General features: G+C 46.3%; 1 protein-coding gene across 1 annotated transcript; it reads left to right on the top strand.

The window, feature by feature from the left end:
- On the top strand, positions 1 to 23,650 carry LOC308220037 (calpain-2 catalytic subunit). The gene is made up of 21 exons (XM_080615815.1): positions 1 to 345; positions 1,184 to 1,253; positions 6,899 to 7,017; positions 7,322 to 7,455; positions 8,312 to 8,480; positions 10,030 to 10,113; positions 11,622 to 11,707; positions 12,200 to 12,274; positions 12,487 to 12,647; positions 13,295 to 13,464; positions 14,647 to 14,658; positions 15,994 to 16,205; positions 16,293 to 16,329; positions 17,112 to 17,177; positions 17,702 to 17,759; positions 18,724 to 18,788; positions 19,888 to 19,956; positions 20,508 to 20,586; positions 21,598 to 21,714; positions 22,196 to 22,254; positions 22,960 to 23,650. The coding sequence occupies exons 1-21, from the start codon at positions 109 to 111 to the stop codon at positions 22,981 to 22,983; spliced, it is 2,103 nt and encodes a 700-aa protein (XP_080471941.1). The 5' UTR covers positions 1 to 108; the 3' UTR covers positions 22,984 to 23,650.
- Positions 23,651 to 25,014: the final 1,364 nt, after the last annotated feature.

Raw genomic sequence — 25,014 nt, 5'->3', positions numbered from 1 at the left:
CTTTCACACCGGTGAAGCGGGGCTCCAGTGAACCGGGGACACTCGTGACACCCACCAGGGGTGGTGGGGGTCAGGCCGGCCGGGGTCGAGCCGCGGCGGGGCGCGGCGATGTCGGGGATGGCGGCGGCGGTGGCGAAGGAGCGGGCAGCGGCGGCGGGAGCGGGGCGGCACAGTCATGCCGTGCCCTACCTGGGGCAGGACTTTGGGGCGCTGCGGCAGCAGTGCCTGCAGGAGGGGCGGCTCTTCCAGGACCCCTCCTTCCCCGCCGGCCCCGCTGCCCTCGGCTACCAAGAGCTGGGGCCCAACTCCTACAAGACGCAGGGCGTCGTCTGGCGCAGACCCACGGTACGGCGGGCGTAAGGTGGGGGGGATGCTCGGTAGCATCGTTCAGCAGCATCACCGCGTCTTTCCACCCCGCTTTCCTTTCCTTACCCCCAGCCTGGGTTTGATTTAATTCCGCAGGGCTGTGCCTGTGCTCTTTGCGCTCCCCTTTGTCCTCCCTGGCTCGTTTCTCTGCTCCCAGACCCGCTCCCACAGCCTCCCCCAGCGGTACCGGGCGGCTGCAGGTCGCGGGGCGGCCGCCCAGAGCCCCTGGGATGGGTGTCCCTTTGCGCCGGGTCTGGGCTGGCAGGGGACATGCTCTGTCTGGAAAACCAGCAGCAACAAAGCCGTTTGCCTCTCCATCCTGAGAAGTCCCGGTGGACAGAGTGCTTGTTGTGGGGCTGTCACTTCAGATCGCTAACTCTTTCCCTTAGCATAGATGAGCTGGCTGTGATGCGGAGGTTTCCTTTACAAGCCCTCGCTCAGCCTGTGCTTGTGGCTACCAAAGCAGCCCTGTCTGGCCACGGGAGCCATCCATCAGGTCAGATGGATCCGGAGTGCCTGGATGTTTCTTAAAGGCCTCGTCAGTGGCGGGGAGGTAACAGCAAAGTGGAGTGTGCACATGTGTAGAAACACAGCGGACCTCCTGGCACATACTGTGAAGTGAGATGGCTGCCTGCAACTTTTGTCACTGTCCTCACTGCTCTTCACATGTCTGGTGCCTGCACTCATTCCTGGCCTGCTCCATCTCTGTGGTGTTCATCTGCTATGGTCAATCCCTTGTTTAAATCTGCTGCAGGTGGGGTTCTGATCCCTCCCTTACCTGTGGATATATGTAACAAAAGGCTTGTTTTGTTCCCAGGAGCTGTGTTCCAGCCCCCAGTTCATAGCTGGTGGAGCCACTCGCACAGACATCTGCCAAGGGGCATTAGGTAAGGTGGAGGCAGAAAGCTGAACTTCCCATGCAGGTGCTACCCCAGTAGCACCCAGTTTATACTAGGCTGTATGTAACTCACTCTGTAAATACATCCTGTCGAAACCTGCCACCTCTCTTTATATCAAATCAGACCTTCCTTGCCCCTCCTGGGCATTTGCAGGTAGGGACAGTGTGTGTTTGGCCACTGAGCACAGCCTTGCTGTGTGCATTGAGCAGGGATGGCACAAACTGGTTTCCTGATGGCTTTTCTGATTGCTTCTAGTTTCTTTCACATTCACATCCGTGTGCTTGAGAGCAACCTGACCAACCTCTACTTCAGAGAGCAGTTGCCTGTGTGGTGAGGCGTTTCTTTCCCATGGGAGAGAATTCCAGGAAGGACACCCTGAAACCTGGACGCCCAAGGGGACAGCCAGAGGCGCGTGGCATAAACTGGCTGTGTGTGCACAGTGCACAGCTATCCTGGTCTCAAAAACTCTCTCCTGCCTTGTCTGCCAGTGTTTTTAGGCAAGTGCCTCCTCTGTCCTCCCACAAAGCAGCGTGAAGGCTGTAAAGGAGGACAGCTGTGGGGATGCTCAAGGAAGTAAGATGGGGTGGAAGCAGTGAGGCTCCTATTTATTCTGTAATTGTAGGAAGAGGGTGAAAACCCTCTTATCTAGAGATTAGAGTGACAGCACGGCTGAGGGGAAGCCCTCAGAGTACGGAAACATGACTAATACGTGCTGTGTGTTGTGACTTTGCAGCAGGGTTGGCAAAGGAATGAAGTTCTATTTGTTTGCTTTTCATTGGCATAGTATTAGCCACATTGCAGCTTCTTAGTTTCTAGTCCTGATGCTGCTGTTTGTGTTTTCATGTCCAAAAATAGAATGGATAGGGAAGCTTATTCCATAAATTTTGTGCTTGCGCTTTCTTTCAGAAGTTACTTAGGTTAGTGCTTTAATAGCTAGACACAATTTGTGTAAAACATCCTGACAATAAATAATACAGAGATTGTGAATTTAGTTCTCCTTGTGCCCCACTAGCATCTGTGACATGGATTAGGCTCCACTGTGTCATCAGTGAAGTCCTTGGCATGTCAGCAGCTTCCTTTGCGTGTTCTCTCTGTCTAGTATCATGTCTCCCACCACTACTCTTTTGGTATAAGGCATGCCCTCTTTTCTTACTGTGAAATTTTACTGCTAAGGAGTTGTTCAGCTTGAAAATAGAGTTTATTTTAACGCCATTTCAACATCTGGCGTTTTGTAGAGATCTTGGTTTCTGAAAGCACTTAGTTGCTTTCTGCAGGCTTCCAGCCTTTCTATCCAGATGTTGTGGCAGCAAGACCACTGGAATGAAAGATTTGTAACTTCATGTTCGCATTGTGGGATTGTTGCTAGTGCCAAACCGTGATTTAAATTGATGAAAGCAATTGTTGCCTTAATGGTCTTCGGACCAGTCAGATGCTCTCATGAGGTTGCATGCTATCACCAAAGGGTATGAAGTGACTCCCAGTTGTTGTTTCAGGAGGCTGTTAGTGTTCCAGGTTGTATTACTGCTTTCACCATGACTAAGTACTACAATGACTCACCCCACTATCTTCTTATGAATCTGGCCAGGATTTTGGTATTGTATGACAGTTTAGTGGATGCTGTTGATCTTTTCTCTGTATAGCTATTGAGTTACTGAGAGCCTGTATTGAATCTCTTCCTTTTTACACAATGAGGATAGCAGATGTGCTTTACAAATGCTTTTTTATTTTTATTATGTTGGTTTTTTCCATAGGAAGCTTTTGTAGTCCTATTTATCCTCCAAAAAGCTTGATGGCAAAGCAGCACCCCTGTACCTACAGAGTTTCATTGCTGTTGTTAAGCCTTTCAGAACATCTTCGAGTGCTGCAGGGACTGATGAGGCATTCCAAGCACATATGCCCATCACTGCTGCAACTAGTTTCTTGGCAGGTTACAAACCAAACAGCCTGGCTGATAAGCAGTGGTACGCATGGTCCTTTTAGCTCAAGAGTCTTTGGTCTGTGGGCCAGATGCAGCCTATACATTTGTTTCATTGTTTGACCTAGATTATATGCATAAAAGGCATAGCTGATCATCAGGGCAGAAAAGGTGATCTCCTCACCAAGGCGGCAGCTCGCTAAGTTTTCCAGACACCAAAATGCTGCCCTTGGTCTTTGGATTATCCTCTATTGTGTTTTTGTTCCTTTGTAGGAGAAACTTTTAAAGTTGATTATTTGGAGTTAGTTTTGCAGTGTCAGATCTGAGGGTATTTGGCTCAGAATGACAGCACATGGGATGTGGTGACTCATGACAGCAGAGGGGAGGAACCAAAGCCACTGGGGAGAGGAAGCTTGTTCACCCTTAACCGCCTTCTTTGGAGGGGATGTCACCATGGTATCACAACACTGGGGTGTACACAGCGCGGTATCTCTGCTCTGCTGTTGAGACATAGGTGTCTCCTCCTTACATAAAAATGTGTGGAAAAATAATGAATAGGATGAATTTGGAAAACTAGATGTACGGTTTTCCCATGCTGGCAACCACTCTGCTGTAAATGAGTTGCTGCAGCATCATGCTTCTAACCAAAAAACTTCCTGGAGTCTCTGGAATTAATGTAAATGCATTGAGTAGTCGTTATTCTGTGAGTGTTTTAAAATAGTTACATGTCTAATGGGCTGATGTACATTTTTCCTTTGACCCCACAGTCTCACGTGGGCTGTGCGGTGATCAGAAGAGCTGCCTTTTGCTTACGGTTCTCCATGTGCTTCATGGGATACTTTGCTTGTGTTTGCTTTCCAGAATGTCAATTTTAAGCCCTTATGGCTATTCTTGCCTTGCAGTTGATTTTTTTTAATGTTCTTTTTTACAGCTGGAGGTTCGGTAATGCAGAGATAGAAATAGAAATAGGAAGTAAAACATTGATAACAGCAAAAAGGAAGCATGAAAGGAAAAAAATAGTATTTGTCAATATAAATAAACTCACAGCCTGATAATATTCCCTTTTCTGATAACCTTGTTCTGCCTATTGTATTGTGCACTTACAGAAGTTCTCCATGATAGACCTGGCTTTGCTAACACCCCTTTCAGTTTCTTCATATAAGTAACCTGTTTGATAGACTCCTCTTGGACTTTGCTTCTCTATCAAAGGAAAGTCACTGTCAAGAGCTTTACAAAAGTACCAGTTCTTACAGTTAAGACTATTTGGTAGAGACCCTGCTTAGGCTTACTTAGTGCAGGCTAGAACTCCAGGTGTCATCACAAGATCTGTTCTAATCCAGGCTTTGTCAGGTCTGCTTTTAGTGCTCAATGTTCAGAAAGGGAGAGATGATATCCTGACATTTGAGCACTTTTAAATGTGGAAACCAGAGGGTGGTGTGTCTCCCATATATGCTGCATCTGCCTTTTAATCTCAAGAAGACCTTGTCCGGAGTTGTGTGAGTTAAGATCTGTGTTTGTCTGGGTCAAATTCTCCTTAGAACTCAGTGTAAAGTTCAACAGAGAGATTTTTCAACAGACTGTACAGATTCTTTCTCTTATTTGCCTTAATGGAACAGCTAGAAAGTAAAGGAAATTCTTTATAAATTCTGCGTATGTGCTTAGAGGACTTTTGGGGGTGTTTCTCCTCCTTGAACCTCTCTGCTTATCTACAGGGGAAGTCTGACTCAAAAGATGTATTACAGCATTAAACGGTGTATGCTCTTATCTAGATGCCTGAGCAGCTTCTTGACCAAGACTTCCTGAGCTAGTGAGCTTGTGTTGAGTTGTTCCATTACTCTTTCTGTGCTGCTCTCTGCCTGCCCAGCCCCTATCTTCTTTATGGAATAGAAAAGCTAACCTCTCTTTGGAAGAAGAGTGGGACAGCTGCCCTCTGGGCCAGCCTTGCTACTAGGTTAAATCAGCGCAGTTCTTATGAGGTTAGTAGCGCTAATGTGAGATGCTCCAGGGTTCTCTTGGAATGGTTGAGTTTGTCTGATCGAGCAAGACTGTGCAATGTGAACTCTGGTTTATGCTGGAGGTTGAGCAATTCAGTGAGGAAAAACACCTCCACAGCTGACTGCAAACAAGCATAGAGCATTCCTTGGGCTGTTTCCACCCACCCTACAGAGCATGCACAAAGGGCCTTCAGCTCTGCCTGCATGCAGCTTTGTTGCCGAATCTAAGGGCTGGATGGCTTTACTCAGCTGTGCCGTAGGACATATAATGTAAGATTCTGAGGTTTTGAAATTAGTCTGCAATTTCACATCTTTCAGCTTCCTTGCAATGTGAAAAGGGCCATGGGACAAATGGAATTCGTTGAGCTGCTGCTGGGGATCAGCTGAGAAAAGCGAGGGGCAACAAAGAGGGAATTGCAGGTTGCCCCTGTTCCTCCTAGAGCTGTCTGAGTGGTGATGGGTTTGGGCCTGAGGGCGACCCTCAAAGAGCCACTTTAGAGTTAAATCTGCTTAAGAATTTCTCCCATTTGGATCCCAACTTCTCACTTGTGAGCTTTTGGCCCTTTTGTTGACCCTTCCTTCTCTAGGAGGCTGTATAGAGCCTGCTGCTTTGCTGGCCTTTAACTTGCTAGCGGCCATGGATGGCTCATGGCTCTTGAACCTGCAGTCCTATACATGCTGTGGGATGGTTTTGTGGGATTTGATGTGTAATATCGACCTCCCTGTGTTCATAAAGCAAGGCAACAGCAGAGCTGATAAAGGGAACAGGGAGGTTTATGTTGGGCTTTGGGAGTTGAGATCTGCTGGGTCTTTATATCTCTAATCATCTTGCTAATGGGTTGCGGGAGGCCCATGGCTGAGCAGGAAGGTAACCACTCTGTTAAACACTGGTTTCTGAAAATAGGTACAACAGATGGAGGTAATGTTTATATAATTGTGGTCTCCTCCCTCTGCGTGGTAGGAGATGGTGTGGAAAAAAACTGTCCAGACAGCCTGGGGCACTAACGTGCAGGCACTGTGTGTGCTGGCTCCATCCCAGGAAGGGGGAAGAGGTGTGTGGGACTAGGGAACAGTGCCTGCCTTCAGACCTTTCCTGACTTTCTGGTGACTAGTGCCAGAGAAGAGAAGTGGGACTAAACAGAGAGGCCTCAGCAAGAGGCTCCAGAGATGCGTAAAGTGAAAGGAGCTCCTGTGTTGTAGGATGCTGGCAAGAGACCTTAAAGGGAGCTTGTCCATGGGATAGGTCTCTGGATGGCAAGTCAATAGATGTTTATTAAACATGGAGGAGGGAAACAGCCTATGTTTGGGGAGACAGTGGCCTTTTGGGGAGAAACCACATTCTTGAGTACCTGTGTATGCCCACAGGCCCTGTTCTTTGCTTTTTCCCCATGCTGCTTCCTAACCTGCAGACACCCCATTGAATATCGAGTTTTCTTTCAAATAGTCCCAGCATGGGACTGTGTGTTGGTAGATCGTAGAAAGCCTGCCTTTGCTTTTCTTTTATTACTTTGGTTTAGAGGAAACCTGCCCTGGAGATGGTGGGGGTTTGTGTTTGTACATTTGATCTGCCTTATGAGGTAAAGTGATGGGAGGGATCATCCCACCACAGCTGAGGTGGCTATTGGCTATAATGGATGAGCCCTGTGCAGTATACAAAATCCATAGAATAAAGTTTGAATAATGAATAATGAACAATGTCTCTTTTCCCCTTTTTTTCATTACAGGGGACTGTTGGCTCTTGGCCGCTATTGCCTCTCTCACCCTAAATGAAGAAATTCTGGCCCGTGTTGTTCCCAAAGACCAGAGCTTCCAGGATAAATATGCAGGAATTTTCCACTTCCAGGTAGGTGAAAAACAGCCTCCCCCCTGCCCCATGCTGTTGGCCAGGAGCCGATGTGGCTGGCTGTGTCTGTGTGGTGTTTGCTGGAACTCTTTGAGGAACATCAAAGAGCCAGGCAGAAAAACAGGCATCGAGGAAGGGTGATGGTCCATCAGCAGATCCAGCTGAGAACATACATCCCTGAACAGGGTGGGCAAAGCTGGCTGCAAGGTGCATTGCTTCTCCTCTAGGAAATGGATGTTTGAACGTCCCGGTGACCTGAGCATGCAGCATGGGGTGGTGACGAGGGGTTTGTGTTCTCTTCCAGTTCTGGCAGTACGGGGAGTGGTTGGATGTCGTGGTGGACGACCGGCTGCCCACCAAGAATGGGAAGCTGCTCTTCGTGCACTCAGCAGAGGGCAGTGAGTTCTGGAGTGCGCTGCTGGAGAAGGCCTATGCCAAGTGAGTTGAGGCCAGGGTTTTACCCCACTCCCATCTCCCAATGCCTCTGCTTCCCCACAGCATCCTCACCTGCATTGACACATTTAAAAAGTCAACCTAATTTATTAGTCTTTACAACTTCTGGGTTATCCCACAACTGCTTTAGTAAAGCTTTGCTGACAGGTGCTTGAGGCACATAGACAAAAGTATTGGCTTTGATGCTAGCCAAGGAAAACAGCTCTTGCATCTATGGCAAGGCTGTTCCTAGAGTGCTGTCTTCTGTCACTGGGGCTTGGAAAGCTTTGTTTCATGTGCTCCACATGCCTGTGAGGGCTTCCAGCTTCACTTCAGTGTGCAAAGCCCACCAGTCCATGAGTCCAGGTCTCCGTTGAAGGTGAAGATGCACAAGTCAGAATTTCTGGTTTTAGGATGGGCATGGAGGAATTCTGCCATCTAGCATTGCTATTTTCAGTTGACTTCAGAAATTGAGCTAATTTAGATCAGCAGAAAATCAGACCCATACTTGTTAAAGGGATTAAAAGACTGTAGAACTAGAGAGGCGAATTGTTGGGGTTTGATTTGTTTGAATTGTTTCCTTTTTCTCAAGTAGTGTCCATGATTTTTGTCATTGATATCCTGTATACATGGTAGTATAACATTTTATGCCGGGCTTTCCAAGTAGAGGTCTAAGAAGCAATGGAGGAGGTGTTCATAGCTGCTGGTGGTGCTGTTGAAAGTAGGAAAGCTGTGACAGTTGGCACAACTGGATGCCTCTCCAAGAGAAGATAAGAATAAGGAACCTGATGGTTGTATGTGTGAGAAGAGGAAAATGGGGAGCTTGATGGCTCTGTATGTGTGTGTGTCCCCTTTCATGCAGGCTGAATGGATCATATGAGTCTCTCTCTGGTGGCACCACCACTGAAGGCTTCGAGGACTTCACTGGAGGAATTGCAGAATGGTATGAGCTGCAGAAGGCACCACCCAACCTCTTCAGGATCATTCAGAAGGCACTTCAGAAAGGCTCTCTCCTTGGCTGTTCCATTGATGTGAGTTGGTGGGCTTATTGCTGGACACTCTGCTCTTGCTGTGCTTGTACACAGCTGGGGGGTGGACCCGTGCTCTATCCGCAGGAGGTACACAAAGGATGCGGGTCCCCTCTGCTGTGGTTCTCTGCTTTACTTTGTGTCTGGAGAATTTGACCAGAGAGTGTGACCCCGGCATGTGCCCTTCTGCAGGGTTAAGTTGAAATGTAGATTCATTAGTTTGTGTGTAAAAGCTCATTGCCTCCCCTGTGTGTCCTCCTAGAGACCTAGAGCTTTTATTGTTTCATAGGTTGATACTGGCAAATCATACAGGGAACTCATGAGGGGTCCTGATGTACATCTTTGTTCTCAAGAAAGCCTGTGGCTTGGCAGCAGGTCGGTACAGGCTGAATGGGTTTGAACAGAAAGCTGCTGGTAATGGCTCTTGCAGTCACATACTCAGAGGTGGCAACCTCCATCCCTGCTGTAGCCTGTTTGTCGCACAAATTGTACCAAAACATTCCCAAAGCAGGGAGGCTCAGGCTGTTGCCAGGCTTTTAAAAGGCTTTATGGGAAAACATGCATCAGAAGCTGAACCTGTGAGAAGGAAAAGGAGCTTTGGCCCTGCCTGCAAGGATTCAGAATTGCTTCTAGCCTTACTGAAATGAGCCTAACTATTGTTAGTATAATAATCACCCTGCTCCCAAATGAACATCTTAGCTATGTCTAAAGGGAAAGTAAATGGTTTACAAGAACTCCATTTATAATATAAATATTATATATATATAAAAATTTATAATAGAAAACCTTTTTTAAGCTTCAGATATGCTTGTTTACAGATCACCCACTTTCTGAAATGGTGGCAAGGCAATGACAACCGTATGTTTCACAGAGGGTTAAGCATTATAACAGGAAGATGTCAGGCAGGCTCTTTCTGACAAGAAGTGACTTTTCCCTGTAGTGCTTATAGGCCAGGCTGCTCAACTATTGTAATGGCTGTGGAGAAGTGAGAGGGTGATATTCCTTCAGGTATGAATGGCATTCAAAGTGCAGCCTTTTCCCTTGCTCACCTACATGACAAGTCTAGGGTGGTGGTGCTGGGGAGAGGAAGGGGAACCTTCCACCCTGCTGTGGAGTTGAACAGGGTGTTTTGACCTCAAAGCAAAGTGCTGGGGTCTTGGGGTGTGATCCCTGGGCAGCCTCAGGCTGGTCACCCCCTGTGTTCCTTCTGGCCCCTCCAGAGCATGGAGTTCATCGTGTGTACCCCCTTTGCACACTGTTTAGTGTGGTGCATCCGCTCTCATACATCTCCAAGTGTTTTGGAGCCAGGAAGGATCTCTGCTGCAGTGCAGGGCTTCTGACATGCACCCCATGCCATAAATGTGGGCCCTAGGACTCCAGCATCGCCACATGCGCTGCTGTCCCTACTCTATCACATGGATCACCCTCATTTCCTCTGTGCAACAGCTAAACCATCCCTGCAGCCTCCCAGTGAAATCAGAGCTCTTGGAGGGGGAATCCTGGATCCCCTGTGCACGGGAAGCACGCTCATTGACTTTCCTTGCCCTTCCAGATCACCAGTGCAGCGGAGTCGGAGGCAGTCACTACCCAGAAGCTGGTGAAGGGACACGCGTACTCGGTCACTGGGGCAGAGGAGGTAGGTGTGCTGCCCCAGGGGGGCAAACTGCAGCAAGACTTGTGCGTGGTCATGCGCAGTCACAAACGCATCTTCAACACTGCAGATTCTTGAGTATCACCCTTTCTGCTGAATCGGGCTTTGAGTGTGTTCTTAATGAAGGCACAGTGAATTAAATTAGTTGGTGGGTTTTGGATGAAAACTTGACTTCTTTGGGGGTTTGCACAAAAAAATCGTGGGTTTTGGCCATCAGCACTGCTGTTTCCCAGTGAGCGGGGCCATAGGAAGCTCTGCGCAGAGGGCACACTACCCTCTGCTGGTGACTGGGTCCTTCAGCATGTTTCTCTATAGCAGGCAGCACTGTACCAAAGAGCACAGCGGGATGTGCGAGAGATGTGCGCCAAGACAAACAAACATTACTGTCCCTTCAGTGTCTGCTGAACACCTTTCAGCAGGGCGCAGTGCTGGAACACAGCGTGCCTGTCCAAGAGTGCAGGCGAGAGTGAGACAAGTGCAGACAGAGGAAGTGGATTGTGGTGTCCTTCCGTGTGTGTGATGCAGTTACTTCTCCACGAATTGTTTCTGCAGTGATTCCTGGCACTTCAGGGTGAGGTGTAGAGAGATGCTGACATGCTGCACTAAGGTGGATGCTCTTAATGGGCACGTTTACCTGTGTGTGCGTTGTCCTCTAGCAGCAAAGGCAGTGAAGAGGGACTTTGTTGACCTTAGTTCACAAAAAGCACAACTTAGCCAGGCTTTTCCTTTGGTGATCTGTGCAGGCTTTGTAGGGATATTCATCATCAGGCACTGGGGTGTCGTGTCTGGACTCTGTGCTGCTGCTCTGTGCAGTTTTCTTGGCTTCGGGCTGTAGAGGTGCGCCAGCTCCTTCCTCAAATTAGTACCATGTGTTCCATGTAAGTGCTGGGTGTTCCCACTGGAACTCCTACAGCTTTGCTTGGCCTGGCCTCAGTGTGTGCAGAGATCAGCACGTAACAAGCCAGGGCCTCAGGTGCAGTGTGAGGAGGAGCTGATGCTGCTGTAGTGTGAGGCATTCACACGGTCAACGGGGTTGTGGCCAGACCAAGTATCCCATCTCTTGTAACAGGCTCATCTTATATAGGGATAGGGAAAAGGCATCTGAATGTGAAAAGGCAGTTCATATATGGATGATGAGTTTAGAGAAGTATCCCGTTGTACCTGCTTTTTAGCAGTCCTGTAGCAGCTTTATGTTCCCTTTGCTTGAAATCATATCAGAGGTAGGTTTTTTAGTGGCACAAAACAGACATTTTGGTTATCATGAGCTTTGATTTGTGCATGCTATAAACCTTCTCTGGACAGGCTTGGGTGTGTGGAGCTCATTGAAAATCAGTTTGATTTCATGTCTTTCGGACCAGATGAGTGCATACATTCTTACGTATAGCACTGAGATACTTGCTCTGTCATGTTCTTTAATTCCCATAGAGAAGGTGGGATGGAGCACAGTGCTGAGTCCCTGGGTAACTCTCTGTATACGCTTCTGATCCCATCAGGTGAAATTCCGAGGAACCATGCAGAAGCTGATCAGAATCAGAAATCCCTGGGGGGAAGTGGAGTGGACTGGGAAATGGAATGACAAGTGAGTCGATGGCTTGTACATTGCCGGGAGGCTTTTACTGCAGGGATGCAACCGTGTTTCTGCCTACCTTAGATTCCTCTGTAAGTCACATCTGGATGTGAGGTTTGCTCTGAGCTATTTCAAAGCAGCATCCCATCACTGTCATCTCCCATGTGGGCATCACAGTATGTGGCGCCCTTCATGCAAACATCTGCCTTCCTGTAGCATTCCATGATTTGGCTGGTGATTCCTAGAAACCTTTCAGTAGTTTCTCCTTATTTAACAGCCCGGATTCAGTGGTGGGCTTCCTTGGATATGTAAGAAGTGAGGTGTCTGATATCCTGTGTATTTTAATTCTGCTGTGGCTTGAGAGCTCTGGAGTTGCTATGAGCTAGATATTGTGCAGTGTTACAGTCATGTGGAGCTGTAAGAAGGTGAAATCCTTGTGCCAGAACAGCTACATTAGGGTTAAGCTTCACCATACCCTGTAGTTGATGTGGGGTTGTCTTTCAGCTGCCCAAACTGGAGTGGTGTTGACCCTGAGGTGCGGGAGCAGCTGACCAGGAGGCATGAAGATGGGGAGTTCTGGTAAGTACCACTGGATTTGTGTGCAGGCAGAAGGGGATGTCTTTTCCTATGTTCTTTAGCACACAAAGTAACCTCTCCTGCTGCACTCTCCAAGGTGAGTGAGCAAATTCATCCCAAATCCTAGTACAGGAGAGAAGGAGGATAGACCAGGTGGTTGTATGGGAAACGTGTCCATCCTAAGCAGACATTGCCAGTGGCATTGCTTCCCACAGGATGGCGTTCAACGACTTCTTGAGGCATTACTCCCGCCTGGAGATCTGCAACCTGACTCCAGACACCCTGGCAAGTGACAAGTACAAGAAGTGGAGCCTGCTGAAGCTGGATGGGAACTGGAGGCGAGGAGCCACTGCGGGGGGCTGCAGGAATTACCCAAGTGAGAGACACTGAGAAACCTTTTACTCATCCAGTATCTGAAGGGGGCCTGCAAGGATGCTGGAGAGGGACTCTTCATTAGGGACTGTAGTGATAAGACAAGGGGTAACGGGTTCAAACTGAAACAGGGGAAGTTCAGGTTAGATGTAAGGAAGCAGTTCTTTACTGTAAGAGTGGTGAGGCACTGGAATGGGTTGCCCAAAGAAGTGGTAAATGCTCCATTCCTGGCAGTGTTCAAGGCCAGGTTGGACAGAACCTTGGGTGACATGGTCTAGAGTGAGGCATCCCTGCCCACGGCAGAGGGCTGGAACTGGATGATATTAAGGTCCTTTCTAACCCAAACCAGTCTGTGATTCTATGATCCACTTGTACTTTCTCTAGGAGCTTCTGGGAGCTGCTTTGGGGTGGCCTATGGAGGAGGATGTACCTGGGATACCCAAGAGTGATGTTCAAGAAGTGCAAGTGGGAAATGTGGCTCCCTGATAGGGTCTAGTTGTGGTTGTAAAGACTGGGGGGAGGCATGTTAGCTTTTCCTTCTTGCAGCTGATTTTGGAAGACAGAGCCCCATCTGTTCTAGCTGACAGGTCTGTATCAGCACAGTTGCTTCCAAAGAAGCCTCTGAGCAGTTCGCATAAATCCACTTTCCAGACACATTCTGGACGAATCCACAGTATTTAATCAAGCTGGAGGAAGAAGATGAGGACCCCGATGATCCTGAGAGGGGATGTACTTTCCTCATTGGCCTCATTCAGAAGCACCGGCGGAGGCAGAGGAAGATGGGAGAGGACATGCACACCATCGGCTTTGCGATTTATGAGGCAGGTTAAGGCAGTCAAGGTGCATGGGAGGAAAAGGAAAGCTCTCTCTATAAACTGGGGTAGTGCAGTTCTGAGACTGGGCGTTGCATCAGAATTGAGGCAGGTTGAGTTAGACACCAGCTGCAGCAAGGGAAATTCCTCCTAGGTGTTTAGGAAATTGTCCTCCATAAAACCAGCAGTCAAGCACAGGTACCCAGAGAGAGGATGGAATCTGCATTCATTATTATTATCATGGCGATGTTCAAACCTAGGCTGGACAAGGCCCTGAGCAACGTCATTAACTTCAATACTAGCCTTGCTTCAGGTAGTGTGTTGGACCAGATGACCTACAGAGGCCCTTTCCCACCTATATTCCAGAATGGAGGAACAGAAGAACTGTTTAAAAGATCAAGATTAAAAGTGCAGAAATCTGGTCTCTTCTTGTCAGGGTTGTGAGCAGCAGAATGGGAGCAGCCATGGTAGGGATGTGACCATGGTAGGATGTGACCCTAGCTGGGAGGCCTGCACTAGCTGGGGGAGTGTGAAACCAGCAGCAGAACCAGGCAAAACACCTGTAAAACCCCTGCACGATAAAGGGTTAGAGATGTGTTACTGGTAACTCCTGAAGCAGGATGTTTTGTGCAGAGCTTCAGAGTAGTGGTGCTTAACTGGCAATGGTCTCGCCTGAGGGATGCTCTGTATCTGTAGGCAGTGTGTGCAGCTGCTTGCTTTCCCAGTGTCCCAGCTTTGGAAAAGCTTGTCAAAGAATCTGCTCCCTGTAGGCAAATGAAGTTTAAAACAAAGCTGGGTCTCCTGAAGACATAAGGAAATGGAGAGCTGCGTTATTGTCTTGCCCAGATGGTGGAGAGGTCAGAGGGGTGGGAGGGTGAAAGACAAGGAGGGAAGAAATAGTTTGGAACCTGAATCTCCAGAAGATATCACTGTGGGCTGCAGGGTGGAGGGGGTCAGCAGGGAACCATGACCCTGGCCGTGTCTGTGCCAGGCTGTGCTCATGCTGCCTCTGGGAGGGATTTGGGAAGCTGAGCAGTCAGCATTGGGTGACATGGGCTCAGTGTTCACTTCCCCCTCGAGCAGAGTCTTTTTATCAAGAGCATGGGTGTTACCTGCTAACCAGTGGTGAAAAGGAATAGCCTTGGAGCTGATTCAACCAGCAGATAACTCGCTCTCCTTTTCTTCTTGCAGGTGCCCCCAGAGGTATGTAGCATGCGTTGGTGGTCAAGATGCAGAGCTGGGCTGAATGGCTTGTGGGAAGAAACAGTTCAGAGGGATCCTCCTTCACTGCAGACAATACTGGCTGTACAGTCCAAAGTTTGAGTCTATTTATTCTGGATGAGGCCTTGAGCCCGTGATGCATTTTCAGGGTGTCTTGGGTCAGGATAAGAGCAGTCTGTACTGCGGAAACTCACCAGAGCTGCTCTTCCATGGGTCTTCTCCCATCCCAGACCCATGCTTGCTGCCCCAGAGTGCAGCTGCTTTCCTCAGGTTTGCACAGGGTTTGTTTGACACACAACCAATATTCCAAGGAGGTGTTTTATTCTCATTTCCCTAGCACTTTTTATTGGTTTCCCTCTGTTTCTACCTGCAGGTAGCTAATCACATGCCCTGGAGATGAGAGAGGTGTGCAGTGCAGTGATACCTATGCAATATGAAGCAGGGCTGCAGACACGTCTGAGCTGTTGCTCCTCAGAGGAAAGAGTGAGGCTGATCCTGTGTAGCCTCAGAGCAGCTGTGGTACCTTGCAGTGCTGGAGGCTATGCCAAACCAGCTGCTCTTATGTAAAACATGGTTTCATCAGGAGAGGAAATGGTGCTACCAGTTGATTGAACTCCTTATGTACCTTCTGAATGCCTGTCAGCTGCTCAGCTTGGCACCATAGTGGTCCGAAAACCTCATTTCCATAAAAAAGACTCCAGCTACAATCCCATGACTTTTCCCCAAAAGGTGGAATTTTATCTCCCACTGTGGCAGCGGGTCTTACAGGTTCTGCATGCTGAAAAATCCAGGAGGATGGGAAGTGGTAGGTCTCTGAGCCTGATGTTTGCTTCTAGAGCCGAGATAACCCACCTGTAAGACCCTGTGCAGGAGAGTTTGTTCTGAAAGATGTTACACTGCTTTGATACTGCATAAACTATTGTTCTTGGAGCCCTCCATAAGCTGGCTCTTCGCTTTAAGGCAGCCTGACCTGTGAGGCAAGAGCTGAGCTGCAGTGTCCTGGTGGCACCAGTTTGGGGACCAGAGGGACGGGTGGCATCTCACTACAGAAAACCAGTTGGTAAAGAACTTGGCAAATGTCTTCACACGCCCATCACCATCTGCAAAACATAAGCATGACCTGAATGGCTTGTTGAGATGATGAGCAGAGCTGCAGCTCAGGAGTACCATGGTGGGGTGCAGCCACCCCCTTTCTCTTCCTTCATTCACTTCTATTGAAGTGACACAGCTAATTGATGTATCTATTATATTGTTAATCTGTAATGCAAATACGTGCAAATAATGGGGGTTTTTCTCTCTTTCTTTGCTTTTCCCAAGTTTTCAGGCCAGACAAACATTCATCTGAGCAAAAACTTCTTCCTGACCAACAAAGCAAGGGAAAAATCGAACACCTTTATCAACCTCCGAGAAGTGCTGAACCGGTTCAAGCTCCCTGCAGGGGAATACATCGTCGTGCCCTCGACCTTTGAGCCCAACAAGAATGGCGATTTCTGCCTGCGAGTCTTCTCAGAGAAGAATGCCAACTCCACGTATGTAGCTCTTTCCTAACCTGAAACTTGAAGGAAGAGCATCAGAAAAGGGACTTGATTTTAATACTGATTTCTTTATCTTTCTAGGGTTATAGATGATGAAATTGAGGCCAATTTTGAAGAGGTATGTCTTAGTTTAAAGCACTTGAGTTGATTTTGTCATAAATAAGTGGAGTTGGAATGTGTCTGTTCCCTGTGCAGGGCAATGATTTTCTATAGGCATTATGAAGAACTGTTGTCCCTCTCTGGAAACAGATCTGTCAATATCCATAGTTGAAATGGAAACATCACAAGCAGTAATGGAAACACATGTTGTCCTTTATGCAGAGTGGTGAGCTTGGGCTTCCCAGGACTCTTCCTGAGATCAGGTACTGTCAGCACAGATGATAGGAACCACAGAAAATTAGCAACCTTTGCTCTCCAGACATCTGGGAGTGCAGCCCTTTAACCAAAGGGATGGGTTTGACGTGATATTGTTTCCATGAGTAAGTGGTGGCTCCATGTGTTTAGCCTTGCTGGAGCTGAGGGTGTTTTGCCTATTAATGCATCTTCTCCCCTGGGTGATTTTTTTCCCCTCAAGATGAGAACTTACGTTTTGCTTTCTTTGCTTTAAATTCAGACGTGGTCCAACAGTAATAGTAGCAACAGTGAAGCTCTGGATTTGGCAGTGATTTTTTAATTTAATAAATTTTAATTTCACAAAGAATTTTAGATTCTGAATTCCTGCAGTATTTGCTATGCCAGCATTTTGAATGAATGAAAATAACACAGACTTAAATCAAAGCAAAAGTACTCTGTACCTTCAACTTTGCCATTTAAATTGTGTTTTACTAGGGGCAAGGAAATGCATTAAGTCCTTCTCAAGCACATTTCTTCCTTTCCATATTCTCTGTTTCTCTCTTGTAGACCGAGATCAGTGAAGATGACATTGAACCCAGCTTTAAAAAGCTTTTTGGACAGCTAGCAGGGAGTGTGAGTGTTCTTCTGTTAACATCTTACTGGTAGCATGAATGAGTGGGTAAGAGAAATGCTTCCCCCGGGATGGAGTTTAATCCTTGTGCTGACTCAGATCTCAAGCATGTGCATAATCGTGCATGCAAAGATGTGTGTAGTTACCCATCTGCTTACACAACAGGTTTGTGAGCGCTCCTGGCAAACAGTCTTTGCTCTCTTTGAACTTCAGGCTCGACTCTTATCTCTGTGGGTCCCTAATTCTGTCCTTTGGGCAGAGCATTTGGTGGATGGGGCGAGGGCTGGGCTGTGCCTTCTCCCCAGGCTGCTCTCACCTGCCTGGGGGCTCAGTGTGCTGATGCCTGGGAACTGGAGGTGCTCTTGGGAATGGGAGCTGGGGAGAGCTTACCATGATTGCATTTTCACCCAAGGGAAATTAACTCCAGGGGGTGTTTAAACTTGGCCACCTCACCCAAAGGAGTCAGAGGCTGCTGATGGGATAGATTCACTGCAGCTCACAGTGAAAAACCTCTCTCTTTCCCCAGGATGCAGAGATCTCTGCCTTCGAACTGCGCAACATCTTGAATAAGATCCTGGCTAAACGTAAGTCCCTTTTCCAGTGGCAGCTTTGGTTGACCAGCAGCAGGCTTCCAGCATGGCTGTGAGAGCACGGAGCACACCATTGACCGGGGCAGAGCAAAACCCTGGGCTCTGCCACAGTCCTGCAGCTTAGGGCCATATGGCCACAGCCATGTGCTCTCTCTGCTGCTGCAGGGGGCTGCAGACACACTGGAGCTGGAGCTGTATTTAACAGGATGCGTGCTTTGGCAGCATGCATATGGGTGCCTTTTACCCCCGCATCTGCTACTGGGAATTGGTTGCCAGGAAGATGGATGGATTTGATTAATGCTTTATAATGATCCAGAGAAGGTGTTGCTGCTCCTTTAGTATTGAACCAGTCAGGATTCAAACTAGCCAGCCAAACAAGCCCAGCCAATGGTCTGGGGTGACCCTGAGGAGGAGGAGAAGGAACTTTGAAACTCTGGGCTTCTTTCTCTGTGTAGTAATTCAGAGCTTGGCTCTGCATTATTTTCCCTTCCATTAAACAGTGCTCAAGAAACAAGTTCCTCTTTAAATCTTAGCCTGGTAGCCAGGACTGTGTTGTATGTCTGTGTGCACCAGCCGGTTAGCAATGGTGTATTGCTGGTTACCATGCTTGATGTTCATCCGTTGCATGAAGCTACCTGCCACTGATGTCCGTAGGTCAGAAGTCCATGCTCCCCTCAAAAGCCCACCCTTGTCTTTGCAGGCAGAAAATAAGGGCAGGAAAGCTTCATCTCCATCTCTTGCTTCTGCAGCACACCTACAAACTAGACTAACTGGGCTGTTTGCTTGGAGAAACATCACAGCTAACGTTCACCCTAAGCCTCTGGTTGCAAAGGAAGCCTCTGATGACACAGAGCAAATGAGGGCTAATGTGTGAAGTCTGCTTATAGAGCTCATGAGCTATTTAGGAGGGTGCTGTGGTACAGCATGCACTGATAATCCTTTTGCTCTTTCTTTACAGGCCAGGATATTAAATCTGATGGCTTTAGTATTGAGACATGCAAAATAATGGTTGACCTGTTAGATGTATCCTTTGAGGCTGTTCCTAGATGATACTCTTCTGCCTGTGCTGAAGTAGGTGAGCTGCCTTTGCAGTGGTGGGTCCATACTGATGTACTAATGACTCCTGAGGTGGAGAAGCTGGTTTTACCCTGGTTCCCCTGAATAAAAATGGTAGGCCTTGCTGTTACTACTGCTCATGGCACATGCATTCTCCCATTATCAGGCAGGACAATGTGCCTTGAGGTCTTCCCTGTTGCATGTTCTGGTTTAGCTGGGGACAAAGTGGTGTTTGTGTGGGGAAAAGCCACCTGGCTCTCAGCACAGTGTGGATAGCCTTGACTGTAGAGTTGGAACATGGACATCCGGGTGTATTTCAATGCTCTGTTTGTCTGGAGTTGGTAAGGGCATTATAAAGCTGTGAGGACTTAGCAGATAGAATATGAGGAGACAAACACAGGAAGCAGAGACTTGTTGGATTTTAGGAACTTTTTTCCCCTAAGAATAAGGGCACAAGTGTGGGATGGAGGATCAAGTCTAAGAGTAGTTGTGTTCAGCTTCTCTGTGCAGTGGGAGTTGAATTGCATAGTTGGGAAAAGGGAAACTTACCAAAACAAAGCAATGCTCCGCTGTAATTTGTTGTAAAATCCAGCAGTCTACAGGGACTCCTGAGCGGGTTTTGGGAGCAATGCCATGACCAGGTTCTTTTGTTAGCTCTTTGTGCAGGTTCAAATAGCAGCCTTGGTTGGGGCTTTTCCTGTTTATAATCCAGACTTAGGATTCGTGCTCCTGTAACTGCAGGTGTTGATCCAACTGTGCAGAACAAAATGGCATCATCTTGGCTGTATAATACATGTGCTGGGAATCTGGAGGTACCAAAATACCAAAGAAGGTGCTTGTGAACAGTTTAACCTGCATCAATCATCTTGCTGATTTAGAAAGACATCCTAGACAACAACTGTGCATTCAACAGGATGAGTCCTTCAGAGAGGACCTGCATCCTTTTCTTGGCTGTAGTTATCTTGTTTAAAGTATTAAGTCACAATTGCCTATGTAAGTAAAGTCAGCACAGGGAGGGAAAACCCCTTTTTGTTTGCTCCAAAGAGATTCCCTTAACTTGAAGAAGAATGACGGGAGTGGTAAACTGGGCCTGAAGGAGTTCCACACCCTCTGGACAAAGATTCAGAGATACCAGGTAAGGTACAACCTTCTTGGGAGGTGCAATCAGATGTAGAGGTTGCTGTAGGCCGGTTTGCTTCAGACAATGCATACAGTCACACGTCCCAGAGCAGGGACTTTCTGCTCACCATGCATTCGTGTCCTCAGTCTCCTAGGTTTTGTCCCTTGGAGTCCTGGGATGTGACCGCTTGTCCTCAGGTGAAGGGCTGAAGGAGAGGCTGCTCCCTTCCTGCCTTTGAGTGGTTTCTGTTTTAACTCAGGTCCAAGTATGTTGAGCCTTCCCACTTAACAGAGCAAGTTTGGTGTCAGCCTTGCTGCTTTGGTAGGGATAGTGCCATTTGGCGCAGGCATCCAAGGAGTTCTTCGGTGTCTTTATCTGCTTTGGCTGCTGCCTTAAACTGAGTTTCTAAAGCCCCAATTGGGAGATAAGTGTAGTCCTTCAGACCAGTGTTGCAAACATTCCTAAGTAACATGTGGGCTGTGTTTCAAAATGTTTCACTTCTGATGAAAGCCAAATCATGCTCTGAATGACTCTCAAGTTTTGCCTTTGGGTTTTGTGTTCCACAGAAAATTTACAGGGAAATTGATGTGGATCGATCTGGTACCATGAGTTCGTATGAGATGAGGAGAGCGCTGGAAACAGCAGGTATTTCTATTGGTCTGTCCCTTTTTAGGGTCTATCAGTTTCATACTGGGTTGATAGATGCTCTTAGTTTCCTGTGTATCACTTGTAAGCTGTAGTCCCAGACCTGGAAGGCTGCTGTTAACGTCGCTGCTCAGCCTGGGCTCTTGTCTTTGTGTGGCAGTGTCTTGCCATGCAGGCTCACTGAGAGCATATCAAAGGAGTGACAGATTTGCAGTTATTGTCTTCAGTGACCAGCTTTTGGAGAAGCACAAATAACTGCAACAACCTGATCTTGTAACAGCAAGACTGTTGTCTTTCAGTGAGTGTCTCTGGGTGTATGGGTGTTTGGCATAAGCCTTGTAAAACCAGGATACTGTGACCTAGAGCATGGAAGTGGCTTGACCAAGGGGTGATGCTCACAAGAGCATCATCATTAAGAATCAATTTGGTACTGCAACCACTGTTGCAAACCTGAGTTACGATGGTGAGCAACGAGACGGAGGATATCGCAGAGCCACATGATCCCAAATTAACTTCCTGATCTGGGGCCATTGTAATGCCCGCATTAGGGATCTCTGGAGCTTTCCCTTCTTGTCACCATGTAAGATGAGCAACACATCTTTTTGTGCCAAAGTTGAGATACTCTTTGGAGATAAGAAACCCACATGCCCACAGAAAGCCAATGCTTCATCTGGGATCTCTGTGGGCTGATTTTGGCAGCCACCTTGTTATACAGGGAAGGACCATGAGTTAGAGCAATTGGCTGTGTCCCCTGGGAAACAGGAGTTCAAGTATGGGAGCACATGGAGCAGGAAGAACACATGTAACTTAGTCACAGCTCTAAGTCACTCCCAGTACAGAAAGGGTCACTGGGAATTTCCCAAGCAGAGTCAATATTCCTTAAAGTTAGAGGATTTAACGAAAAGTAGCTAATTGAATTTCTGTCAGTGTGTAAGGTTGGGGCTTTGTTGGGGAGAGCTTTTTGTGTTTTTCTTCTTCTTACCTTTTATATCCTTGCCATCGTATTTTTAGGGTTCAAATTAAACTGCCAGTTACATCAAATCATTGTGGCTCGTTTTGCTGATGAAGACCTCATCATTGACTTTGATAACTTTGTCCGGTGCTTGATTCGGCTGGAAACACTGTTCAGTGAGTACATGCTTTATCACCAGACAGACACTATTGCTTTGTGTTTTCAAGTCCAGGATAAGTTATTCAGAAAACTTTGTGCTGGATCCAAGGCAACTTCAAGGCTGAGCTATAAATCCAGCAACCCAGTGTGCATGATCCTCCTACTCCTAGATCTAGGAATCAGTCAGGCCGGACTGCTGAACTGGAGCCAGGCAGTCCTTCATGCAAACAACTAAATGTTAGCTTTAAAAAAAAGATCTAAACACTTACTTACAGATTGACTAATATTACAGAATGAGGTATAGAAAGTGATCAGTCCCATTCTTGCACATGAGCAGGTGATGACTTTAAAGTGTCTCTTTCTGGTTTGGGGTGTAGACTGTTATCATAGTTAGACTCTGGGACTAAATTGCCTTTTGATCCTGAAGCGCAAGGATGGGGCAGGCTTTCCAATTAGTTCCTATATTCATCCTTGTCTGTCATCTCTCTCCTATCACAGAAATGTTTAGGAAGCTGGATACTGAGAAAACTGGAACAATAGAATTGAACCTTGTTAATGTAAGTTCATTTAGCTCTAAACTGTTCTCTGCTCTTTTTGGGTGGGGAAGGCTGTGAAGAGTAGAGCCTGTCCTGCTCCATTCTGACTGATCCTATGTATTCATGTAAATGCTAGATTTATATAGCTTGTGTATTTGTAAGCAGCCTCAACAAAGGTTACCCATTTTAAAATGTACCAATATCACAGAATCATAGAATAGTTAGGGTTGAAAAGGACCTTAAGATCATCTAGTTCCAACTCCCCTGCCCATTGTTTTCTCTAACAAACCAACTTGAACCCAAAGGCACTCATCCCTTGCAGTGATTCTGGCTGATGTGTATGCAGGCTTCTTCCCTGCCTTTTCTGTCAACAGCAGCATAAAATGCAGGTGCAGTAGTGACTCACAGTATTGACTGTATCTGCTGCTTTCTGCACCATGTCTGCCCTGGAGCAAGGACTAAGTTTGGAGAAATACACTTTCCTGCATGTCTTTGACTTGCTTATTACCCAAACATAACTCATTTCTGGACCTAAATGAGGAATGTGCAAATCATCCCAAAACTCTTCTGACTTAAATGAGAGATAAATTTAAATCATTCAGGAAAGATCCTAAAATGACTTTGGTAAGAACAGACTTTCTTCCTCATGCTAGAAATGGGAACGTGCATATTTGTGAGGTATTTTTACTAAATTTAACCTTTGACCATTCTCCTCTCTCGTTACAGTGGCTGTGCTTTACTGTCATTTGAGGCACCGACATCAGCTTAAAGAGAGCTCAAAAAGAGCAACATCAGGTGAAGATAACTGAGCAAAGATACAAGTAATATCCTGAAGGGAATGTGCCTTAACTTTTACAGGCAACTTTTGCACGTGTTTATAAGAACAAAAGTGTTCTACTTCAACAGAAGTATCTGCAACCTCATTTTTAAGGGCTTAGCCGTTTTTACTATTATATAGCCTCTGTACAAAAACTTAGTATAAAGCCTCAGTGCTCTGCTGGTATCTTTGGATTTAAGGTGTTTTACATGACTTCTGGAAAAAAAGCTTATAGCTTGACAGTCTGGTTTAAGAAGTGGTTTTTGTATAACAGCTTCACTCCTGCATATCTAAAACTGGAAAAGGGATAGCGTTGCACATCTGACTACGGGCACTTAGGGATTTCTTATATACTTTCTGTTCAAGCTCAGCATTACTCTGGTGAAATGTTCCTTGAAGAATTTGAGTAGCAAGTATGTTTGATCAATCTGAAGGACAAGTCTTTCCCTCCTGACCATTTATGTGCCTGGAGTAGGAAGCTGCAACCAGACTCTTCCAAGAGAAAGCCCATGCTCTCAGGTGGAATCTTGAATTCCTGTATCTTATTTATCTTTGTTTGAACTAACAAGAAAGTATTTATATAAAAACAGTAGAAATAAAGCTTGCAAGACTGCTATTTCTTCTGAAAATAAACACACTTCTTATAGATCAGATGCAGAGCCTTTTAAAGGGATAAAACAGCATTCTGAAGCTGATGAGGCACTGACAGGCACTCTGGACATGTGTCAGTTAATGGAACGTTAGATAGCCTGATACTTTAAAATATTAATGCTTGAAAAACTAAAGGTTTCCAAGAAAGGTAATTGATTCTATGTACCCCATACCTGACCTATTAAAATCATGAGACTGTGAGGAATTGCTTCCTCTTTCCTACAAACAGTTTCTTGTATTTACAACTACCTTTTCAGAAAGCAATAAGGATTTACCTAGTAGGAAAACTTGAGCCTAAAGGGAGAAGCAATGAGATACTTCATAAATATCCTTAAAGAAATATCTGATCCTCTGTTAAATAGTGTTTATTATCAAATGATTATCTATAAAGGATAGTTCCAGGGAAAAGGCTTTATTTGGAAAATACTTGTACCAAGGTTTTTTTCTTAAGTCTGCCCCTCTAAGATTAACAAAGATTATCTGCAACTATCAGATTCAGCTTAATTTTAAATGCAGAAAGACTGTCTTGAACAAATGGGGGAGGAGAAGTTCACTTTAATATAGAAAGTAGGTGAATGTTAGCATGATGTAGAACAGCATCGCATTTACTGCTAACAGTTTCAGATAGTCTAATAAAAACTTGACACTGAAGTACCTGGAGCTAAGGCTTAAGGAGACAAAAGTTTAATAGTATCACAGTCAAGTAAAAACAAGTTATCAAGGACTACAGAAAGTTTCTACACTTAGTTTTCAAAGTACAAAATACAATAAATACATGAGGCTCTCTGTAAAAAGAGGAATCTAAAACTACGTTGTCTGTTACAGCACATAATATTTTGAATACATGGAATTCCTAAGATGCTACAGTATTTTTAGAAGTTATTGCTTAATGGATTGGTCATGTGGCTCTCACTGTTCAGACGCACTTCGGTTTAGCTGCTTTAAGGTTCTGCTTCCAGCAATAACCATTTGGGTGCTGTGCACATACTTGCTTTAATTTCTCCCATCTGGAAAAAGCTGCAGGATAAATTTGGACAAAGCCAAGTTGTCCATTTCATGATGATTCCTTCAATGGTAAATTGAAAAGGTCCTTGTAGTTAATGAAGAAAAACGTGAAATTCTTTCCTGCCATGTTTGAGGAAATCAGAGTGGGTACTTGAACATAATGGCTTGCTTAGACCAAAGGCAGCAGAATGTCATTTGCTTGTATGCATTATTTCATCTTGGAGAATGCCCTCATCCATTTGCTAATGCATCAATCCTTCATTTGTTTTCAAAGCACATTCTTCATAGCTTTCAAATTACATTGTCAT

The sequence above is a fragment of the Psittacula echo genome, assembly GCF_963264785.1.
Source record: "Psittacula echo genome assembly, chromosome: 4".
NCBI classification, from domain to species: domain Eukaryota; kingdom Metazoa; phylum Chordata; class Aves; order Psittaciformes; family Psittacidae; genus Psittacula; species Psittacula echo.
This window is presented reverse-complemented; position numbering and strand designations above follow the sequence as displayed.